The sequence below is a fragment of the Ranitomeya variabilis genome, chromosome 2 (assembly GCF_051348905.1).
Source record: "Ranitomeya variabilis isolate aRanVar5 chromosome 2, aRanVar5.hap1, whole genome shotgun sequence".
Classification (NCBI taxonomy): domain Eukaryota; kingdom Metazoa; phylum Chordata; class Amphibia; order Anura; family Dendrobatidae; genus Ranitomeya; species Ranitomeya variabilis.
In genome coordinates this window covers 344505232-344521337 of record NC_135233.1, presented here as the reverse complement: position 1 = coordinate 344521337, position 16106 = coordinate 344505232, and the positions used below count along the sequence as shown (strand labels likewise).

Sequence of the window (16106 nt, the reverse complement as noted above, 5' to 3'; positions counted from 1 at the left end):
TTGCTACTGACGGCGTTCAGTAGCGCGTGTTTTATGTGTCCCTCCACATGCTTGTGCAGGGCAGGGACGGCTTGCCTGCTGAAGTAAAAGCGGCTGGGCACATTGTACTGTGGGACTGCCAATGACATCAAGTCACGGAAGCTGTCAGTCTCCACCAGCCTGAATGACAGCATTTCCAGTGACAGAAGTTTGGCAATGCCTGCAGTCAGAGCCTGTGCTCGTGGGTGGTTTGACGAGAAAGGCCGCCTTTTCTCCCATGCCTGTACTACCGATGGCTGTAGACTGGGCTGGGAGTGTGTGGATGACTGGGAAAGTGGTGCTGCGGGTGGAATTACAGCGGGTCTCTGGACAACAGGGCCAGAGGTTCTTCCACGGCGATCCTGGGAGGAAGCCGAACCAGCTGCGTGTGAGCTGGAGGAAGAGGCAACACGAGCTGAAGGGGTGGTAGCTGCCGCTGTTGGTTGGCCTAGCTCTTCAGTGTGTTTTTCTAACTCCGCCGGGTGCCTGTTGCGCACATGTTTCCACATGTTGGAGGTATTGAGGTTGCTGACATTTCGACCTCTTTTGACTTTTTGATGACACACCTTGCATCTGACATAGCAAATGTCATCTGCAACTGTGTCAAAAAAGGACCAGGCACTGCAAGTCTTGGGAGCGCCCTTTTTGGCTTTTGGAAGAGACATGCTCCTAACGGGTGCCAAAGCGGAGGCTGCAGGATCCGCAGTCTTCCCCCTCCCTCTTTGGGCCGTACGGGGAATCTCTTCCTCAGAGCTGCTCCCACCACCTTCCTGTCCCTCACGCCAAGATGGGTCAAGGACCTCATCATCTACACTACGCTCTGTCCCCAACTGCTCCTCCTGGGTAGTCTCAGCAGCAGAGCACGCACCAGTAAGTGGCACCTGAGTGTCATCATCAGCTGATGCGGCCTGCGATGTGGTGACCGGAGCCACTGGCCCACCCGCCTCTTCAGAGGAAGAGAGAAAAAGCTGTTGGGCATCACTGCACCCTGCCTCTTCTTCCATTTCTCCAATGCTGCTTGGCTGGCCCCCTGTTTCCAAGCCAAGAGATTCAGAGAACAGAAGTAGAGACGGCTCCTGTCCTGGGCTCTCTGCCTGCCTGGGCAATTTGGCAGGTGGTGAAGAGACAGATGGCTGTTCTCCAGTGCTCTGTGTCTGAGAGGATGTGGCACTAATTGAAGTTGATGCATTAGCTGCCATCCATCCGACAACGGCTTCAATTTGTTCTTCACGCAGCAGCGGTGTACGGCGCTCTGACACAAAGCTGCGCATGAATGACTGTTGCCTGGTGAAAGTGGGTGCTGATGAGTCACCGGTGCCCGCAGCAGGCACAGAATCCCCACGTCCCCTCCCTGCTCCGCGCCCACGCCCACGTGCCTTACTCACTGCCTTCTTCATCTTGGTTGACTGATAAAGATAAGCAGAAAAGTACTAACGGATTTGTGTGCTTATTCCTGAGCAACTCCTCCTAACAGGTATAAGAAACACTAATTTTCTAAAGTGTGGACTAGACTTTAATATGAGCTAATGTGGCCTACACAAATGTAAAGTGGTGTCACTGGTGTGTTTGGTGAACTTTATTATTTATTTATTTTTTTGGGGCTGAACTGACAACAGATAGAGCTGCAGTCACACGGAGACCGTGCAGACAGACGTAAACGGCGCTGCAAGGCCCAAAAACCCTCCTCTACGTTATCCTATGTAGTGTTTTTCCACAAGTTAGCTGGAGACGGGTGGAAAGACACTAATAGGATTTTTTTGAAAAAATGTGCAGCAGCCTGCACTACTTAAAACAAAATGAAAATTGATTTGGCGGTATGACGCAGTGAACAACCCTGAGCTGGAGACAACCAGGCTATGGCTGCTCACAGACTACAGGGCGAGCTGCAGTCACACGGAGACCGTGCAGACAGCCGTAAACGGCGCTGCAAGGCCCAAAAACCCTCCTCTACGTTATCCTATGTAGTGTTTTTCCACAAATTAGCTGGAGACGGGTGGAAAGACACTAATAGGAATTTTTTGAAAAAATTAGCAGCAGACTACACTACTTGGAAAAAAAAAAGAAAAAAAAGAACAGTATGAGGCAATGAACCACCCTCCCTGAACTGAATACAACCAGCTATGGATGGCCTATGTGGCTGCACTCAGACTAGAGAGTGGGCTGCACTCACACACACACACACACAGACCTTGCAGATCGCTGTGAAAACAGCGCTACAAGGCAAAAGCAAGGTGAATAGTAGGTGAACACAGCGGTTGCTAAATTAGCCTTTGGAAAGCACAAAGAAGCAAATCGCTATCTCTAAACTGTCCCTCAGTCAGCAAACAGCATCCTGTCACTAACTGAATTCACAGCAGAGTGATCGCAAAATGGCGCCAGCGACTTTTAAACTGCATCATGACATCATTTCAGCAGCCAATCACAGCCATGCCAGTAGTTTCATGCCCTCCATGCTAAACAGGATGTGCCCACACTTGGAATCATTCTCATTGGCTGAATTTGTGCATTTTGAATCTGGGAACTTCCGATTCCGGTATCCGATACGCGGCAAGTATCGGAATCCCGGTATCGGAATTCCGATACCGCAAGTATCGGCCGATACCCGATACTTGCGGTATCGGAATGCTCAACACTATATGTGTAACTTAAATATTTTCCATGCCTAAGCACACCGTGACCTCGATGACGTAAGTATTGACTCTGTAGGCTCCAGCCCACTACAACCACCTTCCCATTGTTCTTTTCAGAAAAGTCAGAATATGATGTAAAGTGGAAACCCCCATTACATCAGTACACGTTTGTCTGAATTACAAGTAAAATTCATATTATTCTCTCATGGATACTCGTTGCACATAGTACACAACCACTTCTGTTTTCCTGGAAACACATCATCAGCTGTCATGAGATTTTCACATTATTTATAGCTCTAATGCCGGCGTCCCTGCATGGCTCTCCTTCCTCCCCCTATGTAGGGACGCCAACTCCTCCCTGGCTGTGCAGCGTGGTCTCCAGCATGCTCCCTGTGTCTGTGCACTTCCCAATGGCTTGTGCTCCTCTATTCTTAAAGGGGCGGTGCCTGTACTTGCTAAAACATGCCCCAGCCAATAGCTGGGAGGCATCTTGTATAAAAGGCACCCTCCCCAATAGGGTGGTGCATAAGCAATGTTGATTCATTAGTGAGTTAGTGTGGAACTACTGAGTTGTTAGGTCCCTGTGTTGCTAGGTCCTGAACCCGAACCACTGGTCCTTGTGTGGCTAGGTCCTGAACCTGAAACCCCAGTCCTTGTGCAGCCAGTGCCTGAACCTGCACCCCTGGTCCGTGGATGACCAGTCCCCGAACCCAATCCCCTGGTCTTCGTGAAGCCAAATCCTGAACCTGCTCCCCTGGTCCATGTGTAGCCAGTGTCTGAACCTGTTCCCCTGGTTCATGTGTGTCCAGTGCCTGAACCAGTTCCCAAGACCAGTGTGTCTGAACATGCACCTATCTCAGTACTCCGAATGTCTGGACTATTATATCAGTCTCCAAATCCAACCCTGTCTGTGACTCCGTGTCAGTGTTCGTTCTGCCTGAGGATCCAGAACCGGTGTAGTCTGAACGGAGCTTGAGTCCGTGTCTGCGTGAGTGACCCGTAGGGTCAGCTGCTACAGTACCGGGGATTGCCCTGGAGTGGTACCTTGCGGCTACCTGCAGCTCAAGCTTTACTCCTCCGTCTAGATAGATAGATAATAGATAGATGGATAGATAATAGATAGATATCCACAAAGGAATTAAAGCAGCACTTGTATAAAACATTTACATCTATAACATTTTTCTTATGTATTTTAATATTACATACGCCCTTTTTATTAATTTTTTTATTACTGAATAACACTGAATAAATCCCCACACACAATTAATAAATCCCACCCACACACACTGACTAAATCCCCCCCACACACACTGACTAAATCCCCCCCCACACAGAATAAATCCCCCCACACACTGAATAAATCCCCCCACACACACAGAATAAATCCCCACACACACACAGAATAAATCCCCACACACACTGAATAAATCCCCACACACACTGAATAAATCCCCCCACACACTGAATAAATCCCCCCACACACACACAGGATAAATCCCCCTCACACAGAATAAATCCCCCCCACACACAGAATAAATCCCCCTCACACACAGAATAAATCCCCCCCACACACACAGAATAAATCCCCCACACACACAGAATAAATCCCCCTCACACACAGAATAAATCCCCCTCACACAGAGAATAAATCCCCACACACACAGAATAAATCCCCCCCCACACACAGAATAAATCCCCCACACACACAGAATAAATCCCCCACACACACAGAATAAATCCCCCCACACACACAGAATAAATCCCCCCACACACACAGAATAAATCCCCCACACACACACAGAATAAAACCCCCCCACACAGAATAAATCCCACACACACAGAATAAATCCCACACACACAAATAAATCCCCCCCACACACAGAATAAATCCCACACACACACAGAATAAATCCCCACACACACAGAATAAATCCCCCCACACACAGAATAAATCCCCTCACACAGAATAAATCCCCCCCACACAGAATAAATCCCCCCCACACACAGAATAAATCCCCCCACACACACAGAATAAATCCCCCCCACACACAGAATAAATCCCCCCACACACAGAATAAATCCCCCCACAGAGAATAAATCCCCTCACACAGAATAAATCCCCCACACACACAGAATAAATCCCACACACACACAGAATAAATCCCACACACACACACACACAGAATAAATCCCCCCCACACAGAGAATAAATCCCCTCACACAGAATAAATCCCCCACACACACAATCCCCCACACACAGAATAAATCCCCCCCCACACACACAGAATAAATCCCCCCCACACAGAATAAATCCCCCCCACACACACAGAATAAATCCCCCCCACACACAGAATAAATCCCCCCACACACACAGAATAAATCCCACACACAATAAATCCCCCCCACACATAATAAATCCCTCCCACACAGAATAAATCCCCCCCACACAGAGAATAAATCCCCCCACACACACAGAATAAATCCCCCCACACACAGAATAAATCCCCCACACACACACAGAATAAATCCCCCTCCACACACAGAATAAATCCCCCCACACACACAGAATAAATCCCCCCCCACACACAGAATAAATCCCCCCGCACACACAGAATAAATCCCCCCCCCACACAGAATAACCCCCCCCACAAACACAGAATAAATCCCCCCACAAACACAGAATAAATCCCCCCACACACAGAATAAATCCCCCCACAAACACAGAATAAATCGCCCCACACACACAGAATAAATCCCCACACACACACAGAATAAATCCCTAACCCCTCAACACACTGATTAACTCCTGACTCCCCAACACACACACTAAATAAATCTCCCCCCCAAACACTGAATAAATAAACACACACACACATACACACTGAGTAAATATTCCCCATAAACCCACCCCACGCTGAATCTTCGGTGTCTTCAGCTCCACAACTACAGGAGCACTTACCACCGAGTCTGTTCTTTCTCCTGCGCGCCGGATAGTGACATCAGCAGCGTGATCACATGACTTGATCACGCTGCTGACGTCGCTGTGACCCAGCGGTCAGAGCCTCAATTGTACTCGCAGCTGTTAGACGAGAGTACAATTGATCTCTGGGAGCTGGCACGCTGCAGCTTCTCTGTGCCGGCTGTCAGCTTGACAGTCGGCACAGAGAACAGCTGACTCCCAGTTCCGGGGGCGGCAGAATGCAGCTGCCAGGGGAGACACTGCGGACCGCCGCATTAGGCACATGCCCCGGCTGCCCCCCCCTAGATACGCCACTGGTGACACCTCACTTTTGGCATGCACCCACAGAGAGAAGACAGCTGCAAGCATAGGAAGCTGACAGTCCATTGAGGTATATGGCCAGGTGACCTGATTGTCATAACCTGGGTTCTTCAAACGTCTCCATAGGTTCAGTGAGGGCAGTAAATCAGATCTGTATTCCTCCGGTTGGAGCCATGATGCCTTGGCTGCTGTTCTCTAGAGTCTCTCTGTGGAAGGAGAGGGGTCCCTTTTGTACCCACAGCTGACCTTCAGGCCGTTATCAGATTTAGGGGGAGGTGGGAGGAGGTCATCTCTCATTGTTTGAGTGTTAATTAAACTACATAAACTCAACCTCTCCAAAACTGAACTTCTTCTGCTCCCGCCATCTACTAACCTCCCTAAATCTGACATTTCCCTCTCCGTGGGTGGCACCATAATAACACCCCAGCAGCAGGCACGCTGTCTGGGTGTTATCTTTGACTCCGATCTCTCCTTCACATCCCATATACAATCTCTTGCCCGCTCGTGCCGCTTACACCTAAAGAACATCTGTAGAATCCGCCCTTCTCTCACTATGGAAACAACAAAAACCTTCACTGTCGCCTTGATCCACTCCCGCCTGGACTACTGTAACGCTCTATTAATTGACCTCCCCCTCACTCGACTTTTCCCACTCCAGTATATCCTTAATGCAGCAACTAGGGTCGTCCATCTAACTTATCGGTATTCAGATGTGTCTGCTCTTTGCCAGTCGTTACACTGGCTGCCCATTCATTATAGAATCCAATTCAAAGTACTTGTTCTCACCCACAAAGCTCTCCACAGTGCAGCACCCCCTTACATCTCCTCCCTCGTTTCTGTCTATCGGCCTAACCCACCACTGCGCTCTGCAAATGACTTTCGACTAACCTCTGCACTAATCCGTACCTCCCACTCCCGACTTCTCCCGTGCTGCGTCAATCCTCTGGAATGCTCTACCCCAAGATATTAGGACCATCCACAATTTACATAGTTTTAGGCGTTCCCTCAGAACACATTTGTTCAGAGCAGCCTATCACGTTCACTAATCAAACTCATTTTATGTTTGTGTGTGTGTGTAGTCCATTCACTATCTCCATCTATCCCCCACCCCCTGAAGATGGCTGGAGCATCATTGTAAATACATCATTGTTAATACAGACCTGTACTTTGTATCTCCCTAACCTCATTGTAGATTGTAAGCTCTCACGAGCAGGGTCGTCTTATTTTGCTTTAATTATTGTATTGTTAACGTTGTTACTTATGACTGTTGTGTTTGAAACTGTTAAACTGTAAAGCGCTGCGGAATATGTTGGCGCTATATATATAAAGATTATTATTATATTTTGGTCCTTCAATGTTTGCAGAACAACTAGCTGCAGGTCTGATACAATAAGTAATCAGTAGTCATATAACATATTAACAAATGTCAATTGTTCAATTAACCTGCGTGTTTGTCCTCCAAGGTTATTTAGAAGAATAAATTGTAGGGGCTGATACAATGGGTAATCAACAGGCCTTCAACAAATTAACAACAAGTCAATATACACAACTGTCAATGTGCAGGCTCATATGAACAATGGCTTATGTATCTTGTCCCACTTTGAACAATATGTCTGGCATAATTAAGAATAAATGCTGTGTCGTCACAAACATGTAATACCATCCGGGAGGCATCTGATTGGCTCCAAATTTATTCTGCAGCAGGACAACAGCCCCAAACATACAGCCATTGTCATTAAGGACTATCCTGTACAAATAACAAGGAGTCCTGGAAGTGATGATATGGCCCCCACAGATCTCTGATCTCAACATCATCCAGTCTGTCTGGGGTTACATGAGGACACAGAAGGATTTCCACAAGTGGCATCCACAGAAGATCTGTGGTTAGTTCTCCAAGATGTTTGGAACAAAGTCACTGCCGAGTTCCTTCAAAAACTGCGTTCAAGTCCCGACGCTTAAAATGCCTACCCTTACCCAGGCCCCCTATTCGAATACGTACACCTACGGGTATCACATCTAACCCACAACAAATTTCCCACTTCTTCCAACAAAAACTCAAACAGCTGTACAGGGCCCCAACTACCTCGAACTCAGAAACAATAGAGAAATTTTTAGATTCTATTCCCCTTCCGGCTCTCGGCTCTGATTTGATTGAACTCCTCAACCAACCCGTAACGTCAAGTGAAATTGAACTAGCCATTCAACAATTGAAAGCCAACAAAAAATCTGGCCCCGATGGTTTTACGGCCCTCTATTACAAGAAATATGCTCCAATTCTGATGCCCCATCTCACTAATTATTTCAACTCCCTAAGAGAAGGTAATAAGCCAGGTGCAGCTTCTCTAATTGCAGCAATATCTATGGTACCTAAACCCAATACAGACCTACTCTGGTCTAACTATAGACCAATATCCCTTATCAATATAGATCTCAAAATTTTAGCCAAAATACTATCCCAAAGACTGAACTCTGGCCTAGGTACCCTAATCTACAAAGATCAAGTGGGTTTTGTCCCTCGGAGACAAGCTTCAGACAACGTACGGAGGGTCTCCCATCTGTTGCACCTCTGCAAACACCGTGACATACCAAGTATGCTACTGTCATTAGACTTCAAGAAAGCCTTTGACTCTATCTCATGGCCATATTTGTTTGCTGTGCTGCGGAGATGGAAGTTTCCCGACCACTTTCTTTCTTGGATTCACGCCCTTTATAGCTCCCCTTCGGCCTACGTACGTTACAATGGCTTTTCTTCCACATACTTCCCTATTGGTAGGGGGACCAGGCAGGGATGTCCCCTTTCACCCCTGTTGTTTCTTTTGGCGCTTGAACCTTTAGCTATTCATATGCGCCTTAATTCTGAGATTCAGGGAGTGGAAGTGGCGTCAGTTTCTCACAAACTTCTTTTATTTGCTGATGACATGCTATTACTTTTGTCGTCCCCTAAGACATCTTTGCCGGCCCTCCTACTTACTCTAGAAAGCTTCGAAACTATATCAGGCCTCCACTTAAACACCAGCAAATCCTACGCTATGAACATATCCCTTTCGCGACCTACTGTATCATTTCTTCAACACAACTTTCCGTTCCAATGGGCCACTGACCACCTGGACTATTTGGGGATTAAACTAACAGCTAACCTAGACTCCCTTTATGCGGCTAATTATCCTCCTATGCTTAGGAAACTTCGCCTCCTGCTCCAATCATGGGAGAAACTGCATCTCTCTTGGTTGGGCCGTGTACGCGCGCTAAAAATGACAATCCTCCCCAAACTGCTCTATTTATTTCGCGTTCTGCCTGTTCCTATCCCCTCACACTTTCTTAAAATGGCCCAAAGATCTATAGACACCTTCGTATGGAGGGGAGGCATCCCGAGGGTTAACAAGGCTACTTTATACCGTCACCACCTGAAAGGGGGTTTGGGAGTCCCCAACCTTTTGAAATATTACCGCGCTGCACAATTAGGCCAACTGACTTTATACCATGCTTATAACGAACCCCCATTATGGCTTTCCCTGGAAGCATTCGAAATGCAACCTAGTACGCTTGACACAGTACTATGGATCCTCCCAACTCAACGCAAACACATCTCGAACCCCATTATAAAGCATTCTCTTACAATCTGGGACACTCTAAAATATTCCTCACAACTGATCTCACCCTTTTTACCCCTAGCTCCCATTTGGGGTAATACCTTATTCCCCCCAGGCGTGGGATCTATCAAAAGTTTTTATAGATGGATCGAAGCCGGCATAACTAAGGTTCATCAACTGTTCAATATCGACGGGATAATCCCATTCCCGGCCTTAAAAGAAAAATACCACTTCCCCCCCGGAGAAATCTTTCGTTACTTACAATTAAAGAATTTTGTCAACTCCTTATTAAAAAATTCTACCCCTCCTTACTCCATGACCCCATTTGAACAAAAGTGTCGCCAAAACCCACATGCCTCTGGGATTATTTCTCTCCTTTACTCATACATTAATGCCCCTTCCCATAGGCATTGTTTGAAATATACCGTTCGTTGGGAGTCGGACATCGGATCTACCCTGACTGATTCGGAATGGTCTCAAATTTGGTCCTCTTCTACTGGAGGAATGTTAAATACACTCATGCTGGAAACCAACTACAAAGTGCTAACCCGATGGTATCTGACCCCTGCTAGAGTAGCTAAAGCTGTGGCTAACCACTCCCCAAGTTGCTTCAGGGGATGCAATTCTACAGGAGACATGTTCCACATATGGTGGCTTTGCCCGATTGTCAGAAGGTTCTGGATTAGGATATACCATTTGTTTTTTTCCATAGCGAACATCAACCTTAAAAAAAACCCATGGGAGGCGCTACTCAACAAACGCATCCCCAATATCCCTAATCATACCCGATCCCTTATCTCATTTATATTTTTGGCAGCAAAACAAATCATTGCTTTGGCATGGAAAAAAACAAACTTAGACTTTTCCGCGGTCAAAACACGCCTCACCTGGTACATGATCAACGAGAAATTGTCGGCTATTTTAATGGACAAAGTTGGCAAATTCGAGAAAATATGGCTCCCCTGGGCAGAATACACCAACCATACCCCTTTTGCCACACCGGTACTATACCTAACTAACTACACCCAGTCGGATTCAGAATAACCTACCATACCCCTCAGACGCTATACACCCCTTCACTCGGGCTCCCCTCCCCTACTCCCCCTTCCCCTTACTTTGGTTAGGTTGTATGATTGCAAGTCAGTTAACCACATGCACTATTGTTCAGATTGTATGTAAAGACTTATTCTGATTTTTTTGATTACCTTAATTATCTCTTATATGTAAACCGAAAACTTTCAATAAAAATTTATTGTTTAAAAATAAAAAACTGCGTTCAAGTGTGTGTAGGAGAATTGATGCTTTGATGCTGATTTGAAGCACAGGGCGGTCACACCAAATATTGATCTGATTTAGATTTCTCTTATGTTTGTTCACTTTGCATTTTGATTCCGTGAACGATTAATACTTCTATTTTTTCACATCTGCCACATTTTTTACACAGTACAGTATACTGTATATATACAGTACATACTGTATATATACAATATTCATATACTGAATACACCATGTAAACAGTTTGAGGAAGGCTCGGTATTGTGTTTGGAGCCGAAGTGTCGCTATAATACTGAGTTAATAAAAATGTCGCTTTTTTACTTGAAGATGAGTGTAGTCTTTTTACCTTTGATTATAGACGGATATATAGATCTTAGTTACGTAGATATCTGATAAATACATGCAATAATAGATATTAGATAGATCGGTAGATAGATGTAAGTAAGAGCAGGTCTAAATCATCCTAATCTAAACATTATCAAAAAGGAAAAAAAAAAGATAGTTCTATAAGGTTGCATCTCATTGTTAAAAAAATGCATCCATGAGAAAGCTCATTATATTTTGCTCTCAGCTAGAGACATTTGAAAAATATTACATTTTGGAATTTTAGGTTTTTGGTTATTCTTCACCAAATAATACTCAGAGATTTCTCTGCTGTTTTTGTGTAAATCTAAACTGTGATTCGATTGGGTCAGAATCCATCAAGTTGCACTCAGTTTGATGAAATGGTAATCATACTAGGATGGAAAGTCCCGTCATAACACATTTGATGAGCCTGACAGACACAGTACTTTTCACGTCTAAGATCTTTTTTGTTCTCCGTTCACAGATAATGGATCTTCTGACGAACTCAACGTTGAGTGATGTGACCATTAAGACATGGACTCTGGAGACTTCTGATCCTCTCTCTCGTCATCTCAATGTGTCTTCATCGCCTCCTTTTAATGGCTGTGATATCCAAGATGGAATCTTGTCCTGGATGCTCCCTGTAGTTTACTCATTTGTATGTGGACTGAGTCTCCTGAGCAATATTTTGGCTCTTATTGCTTTTGGGACAAATTGTCAACGATGTACTTCTATGACTATATACATGCGGAACCTCGCCATAGCCGATCTGCTCTTAGCGCTCTGCTTACCTTTCCGTATTGCGTATCAGAACAGTAATGGTCCTTTTCTCTTGTGCCATGTCGTAGGTGCCTTCTTCTACTTGAACATGTATGCAAGTATCATGTTTCTGAGCCTCATAAGTATGGATCGGTATCTTAAAATAATCAGACCTTTACAACAGTACAAGATCCACAGCGTTCAGTGGAGCTCCTGGGCCACTCATGTGGTGTGGATGATCAATGTGGTATTCATTGTCCCGTTCTTATTTGAAAACAAAGGAAATGAACCTTGCCAAAAGTGCTTCCACTTCAAGCAGAAGGGGAATGTGTCGGCTGCCATCAACCTGACCGCTGTCATGGCTTTCTTTGTCCTTCTTTTCCTTTTTGTCTATTTTTATGCAAAGATCTCCGCTAAACTCCACCGAGCCTCTTTGGTGAAGAACCAACCCCAAACGAAAAGGAACAGTAACAGGGCGATGAAAAAGTCCTTCATTGTTCTAGTCATCTTTATTGTGTGTTTTGTCCCTTATCACTTAGTTCGCGTGCCCTACGTTTTGGCTCAGATTAATATCATCCCCGGTCTGCCCTGGAAACAGACTTTGCATATCACCAATGAGTTAGTGCTCTGTTTATCTACACTCAACAGCTGCCTGGACCCTGTGATCTATTTCTTCTTGTCAGACAGCTTCAAGAGAGTTGTCATTTGCACCATTCAAGGAAAGCTCAAACTCATGATGAACAATCAGGACAGAGTGTCAAACGGCAACAGATCTGTAACTGAAATGTGAATCCGGACGCTGCAATGTTTACAGGCAGTGCCTATGGTAGCACCTGTTAGTCACTGATCACATGGAAAAACCCTGCGTGGGTTAGTGAAGGGAAAACTGATTTATGCAACCTCCCTTGTGATTCTCGTGTGTGTACTGAGAGGACCTTAAGAGTCTTTGCACCATATGGAGATGTGTTACATGCTCTCGTGTATCCTCAAAGTGTCCAAACTTGTATCAACACCTACATTCGAAGAAGAGACGTCAACATACATGACCTTTTTGACCCAGGAGGAAACCTTCTGATATTTTTATACTAAGTGCTACTTCCAGATAAAAGTTGATATCTCCAAGCTTTGGTGGGTGACGGACCGTTGGTCTTTGGTTGGGTACAGGCACAAAAATCACACCGGCAACCACATCCTCTGCCCAGTAAAGTCTGTCATACCATTCAGCCAGCCTGTCTTAGCACTGATACACTGATATACTGGAAAACATTTGGTAAAAAGTAAGGACTTGTTTACATGATTATATTTTCGGGCCAAGTGAATTCCAACAAAACATCGGATCGCACTCAACCAAAACATTGGATTGCACAATAACCAATCTTATTCTCTGGAGCCATGGACATGTCCAATTTTTCTGTGCGAAGAAAAAATTGCAGCATGACTGAGTTGGATATAAGCAAGTCAATACGTCTGTGAGTAAATAAAAATTACAATACACAAGACCAATATTACCACCCTACGGTGATGATATCATGATACATACTAGAGATGAGCCCTTCCATGTAAATTTGAACACTTGAATTTGAATTCGATTTGCGATTGAAATAATAAAAATTCCAAACTGCCATTTGGTAAACCATTTGGTAAACCTGACAAATGATAAAGAAATAACAAAAAAAAAACCTAACTTTCACCTCACCACTCACCGCTCCTGCCATCCAACTGCTCGCTGCCCACTGTCCGGTCCTCTTCTTCCCACCGTTGCACACCGTATTTGTGACCTTTTCATTTTAGGCCAGATTTTCCAGCCGCGATCATGCCTTGGGAGTCACGGTGTGTCATACATTGTTTGCCTGACTTTATAACACGCAGTGGCTGGGACGGAAGTGATAAGGACAGAGATATGGCACAATGCCAGAAAGAAGAAAACCAGACGTCTGACAGCGGGGCAGCTGGAAAGGTGAGCGGTGAGGTGATGAGTTTTTTTGTTTTTTTAACATCTTCCATTTATTATGCTCTGGGGTCTGGAGAGAGTCCAGAGTATAATAAGGAATATTCAATTCATGGTAAACTTATTTTGAAAGATTTGATGAAGCCGGCAAAAGCGAATACCAAATGATCCGTACCTCAAAAATACATAACATCTCTTCACCGGCGGAGACTCACATTGGATGTCTTCACTTTCCTGTTCTCCATATGTCCTGGACCTTCACAACGACTTCTCCCGACTATGACCTGGATCTCTGCAAAGTTCGCTGCCCACTTAACCTGTAGGGAAACCAACCCAAATATATGCAAACCACAGACTCTCAACAAACAGACCAAGCACCAGAACATCAAGTTAACGTGAAGGAGAAATATCGGAATGCTATGAAGGAACCATCGATTATGTTCAATCAGCAACCTTACTTCATCCTAAAGTGAGATCAGTGGTGCCAAAATAGTGTGTTTTATGGCTTTCGACAACTGGTGGCACCAAATACGTCGGTATGAAAATGTCTTTAAAAAGAAACAGTTGCCATTTGGAGGACAGTAAGCGATATTTACCCAACATCCACAATTAGCAAAATCTGAATATTAAAAACTCAACAGGGGCTCCATCTGTTAATTTTAAGGAAATCCGTCATTAAATTTAAGCTTCCTAGTCTGAGGGCAGCAAAAAATAGGGAGAGAGACCTTGATTCCAGCAATGTGTCACTTATTGGGCTTCTTGCTGTAGTTTTGATAATATCACTGATTTATTTGCTAGATGTCTCACTGATGAGGTCTTTCTAACCCCCACTTGCACCATTGATTGACTGCTTTCTGTCATAAATATGCAAAGGCATAAAGCTGCCAATCTTGAGTATTGAGGACTACATATCTGAAGCTCCTCGGAGGAGGACTAGCTAAACTGCAGCAGATAAAACATTGATTTTATCAAAACTACTCCAAGTAAGTGATACATCACTGAAATTAGAGCTTCTATCTGCATGTCATGCTAATCTCAGATTGGGCAAAAAAAAATTGTTGACAGATTCCCTTTAAAGACTGATGACTTGAGGAAGAAGAGTTCCCTGCAAAATTTGGCAAAATTTTCACAATTAGAGCAAAAGAAAACTGAATCAGCTTGTCCATAAGCTATATATTGAAATATGGCAGTATTGCTCTTTACATATCATTGAGAGGTTTCTGTATATTGATTGTTTCTGTAGCACAATTATTAGACTTTGTAGTTTATAATGAATTTTCATGATAATGAATTTAATCGAAGCCGTCTCAGATGAATACAGGCTTCTTTTCATATGACTCCAACAGAGTCAGAGCATTAAATGATGAACTGTTATACAGTCCACCGATATATTTTGTAAAATGTTTTTTTTCTCCTTTGGGTTTTTACATTTTGATCTTGTTTTTCATCTTGATTCATTTATTAAATATGTTTTTACTTAGAAATGTTTGCAGTTTTTTTTACATTTCTGTGATGACCGTGTCCCATAGCTGCATGTACAGATGGAATTTGCTATAAAAGACAATTTTTCATCCTCCATTCATAACTATGAGTCGTATTTAAGTAGAATCTCCATGAAATATAAAAACACAAAAAAGTTTTTAAAAACATAAAAAAATAAAAGTTTAAATCACCCCCCATTTTCCAGTTTTAAAATAAAGAAATAATAAGAATAAACGTAATTGGAATCATTGTGTCCACTAAAGTCAGGTCTATCAAAATATAAAAGTATTAAAAAATAAAACACTGAACCCTGAAAACAAAAGAAAAATCCATATTTACGTTTTTTATCAAACGATTTTCATTTGCTTCATTTTTATATCATTAATCATATATTACTGATTGTAAAAGTGTTTAATAATAATTGGGAAAAGAAGGGAGGGTAAGAAAAAGGAAGTAGGGGAGAGAGTTTAAAGGGAGGAGGGTAATAACAACATGGGACAGGTGTATTTGCATTTTTTAGTTGGTGGGACCATGCCAAAAAAATGTAATGAAAAAATGGTGTCAATAAAAATATCAACTTGGCATACAAAAAGCAGGCCCCTCACACAGTTCCATTGCCAAAAAAGTAAAAAAGTTATGGAAAATGTTCTCAGAAAATGGAGACAAAAGTAAAATGTATATATATATATATATACTAGATGGTGGCCCGATTCTAACGCATCGGGTATTCTAGAATATGCATGTCCACGTAGTACATTGCACAGCCATGTAGTATATTG

General features: G+C 43.9%; 1 protein-coding gene across 1 annotated transcript in view; it reads left to right on the top strand.

The window, feature by feature from the left end:
• The window catches only part of LOC143805782 (putative G-protein coupled receptor 34), a 42921-nt gene extending 27287 nt beyond the window's left edge, over positions 1-15634 (top strand). Inside the window, exon 2 of the mRNA XM_077285443.1 lies at positions 11623-15634. Coding sequence (XP_077141558.1) covers positions 11626-12687 — 1062 coding nt within the window. The 5' untranslated portion in view covers positions 11623-11625 and the 3' untranslated portion in view covers positions 12688-15634. The remainder of the gene's footprint in view (positions 1-11622) is intronic.
• The last annotated feature ends 472 nt before the right edge of the window (positions 15635-16106 follow it).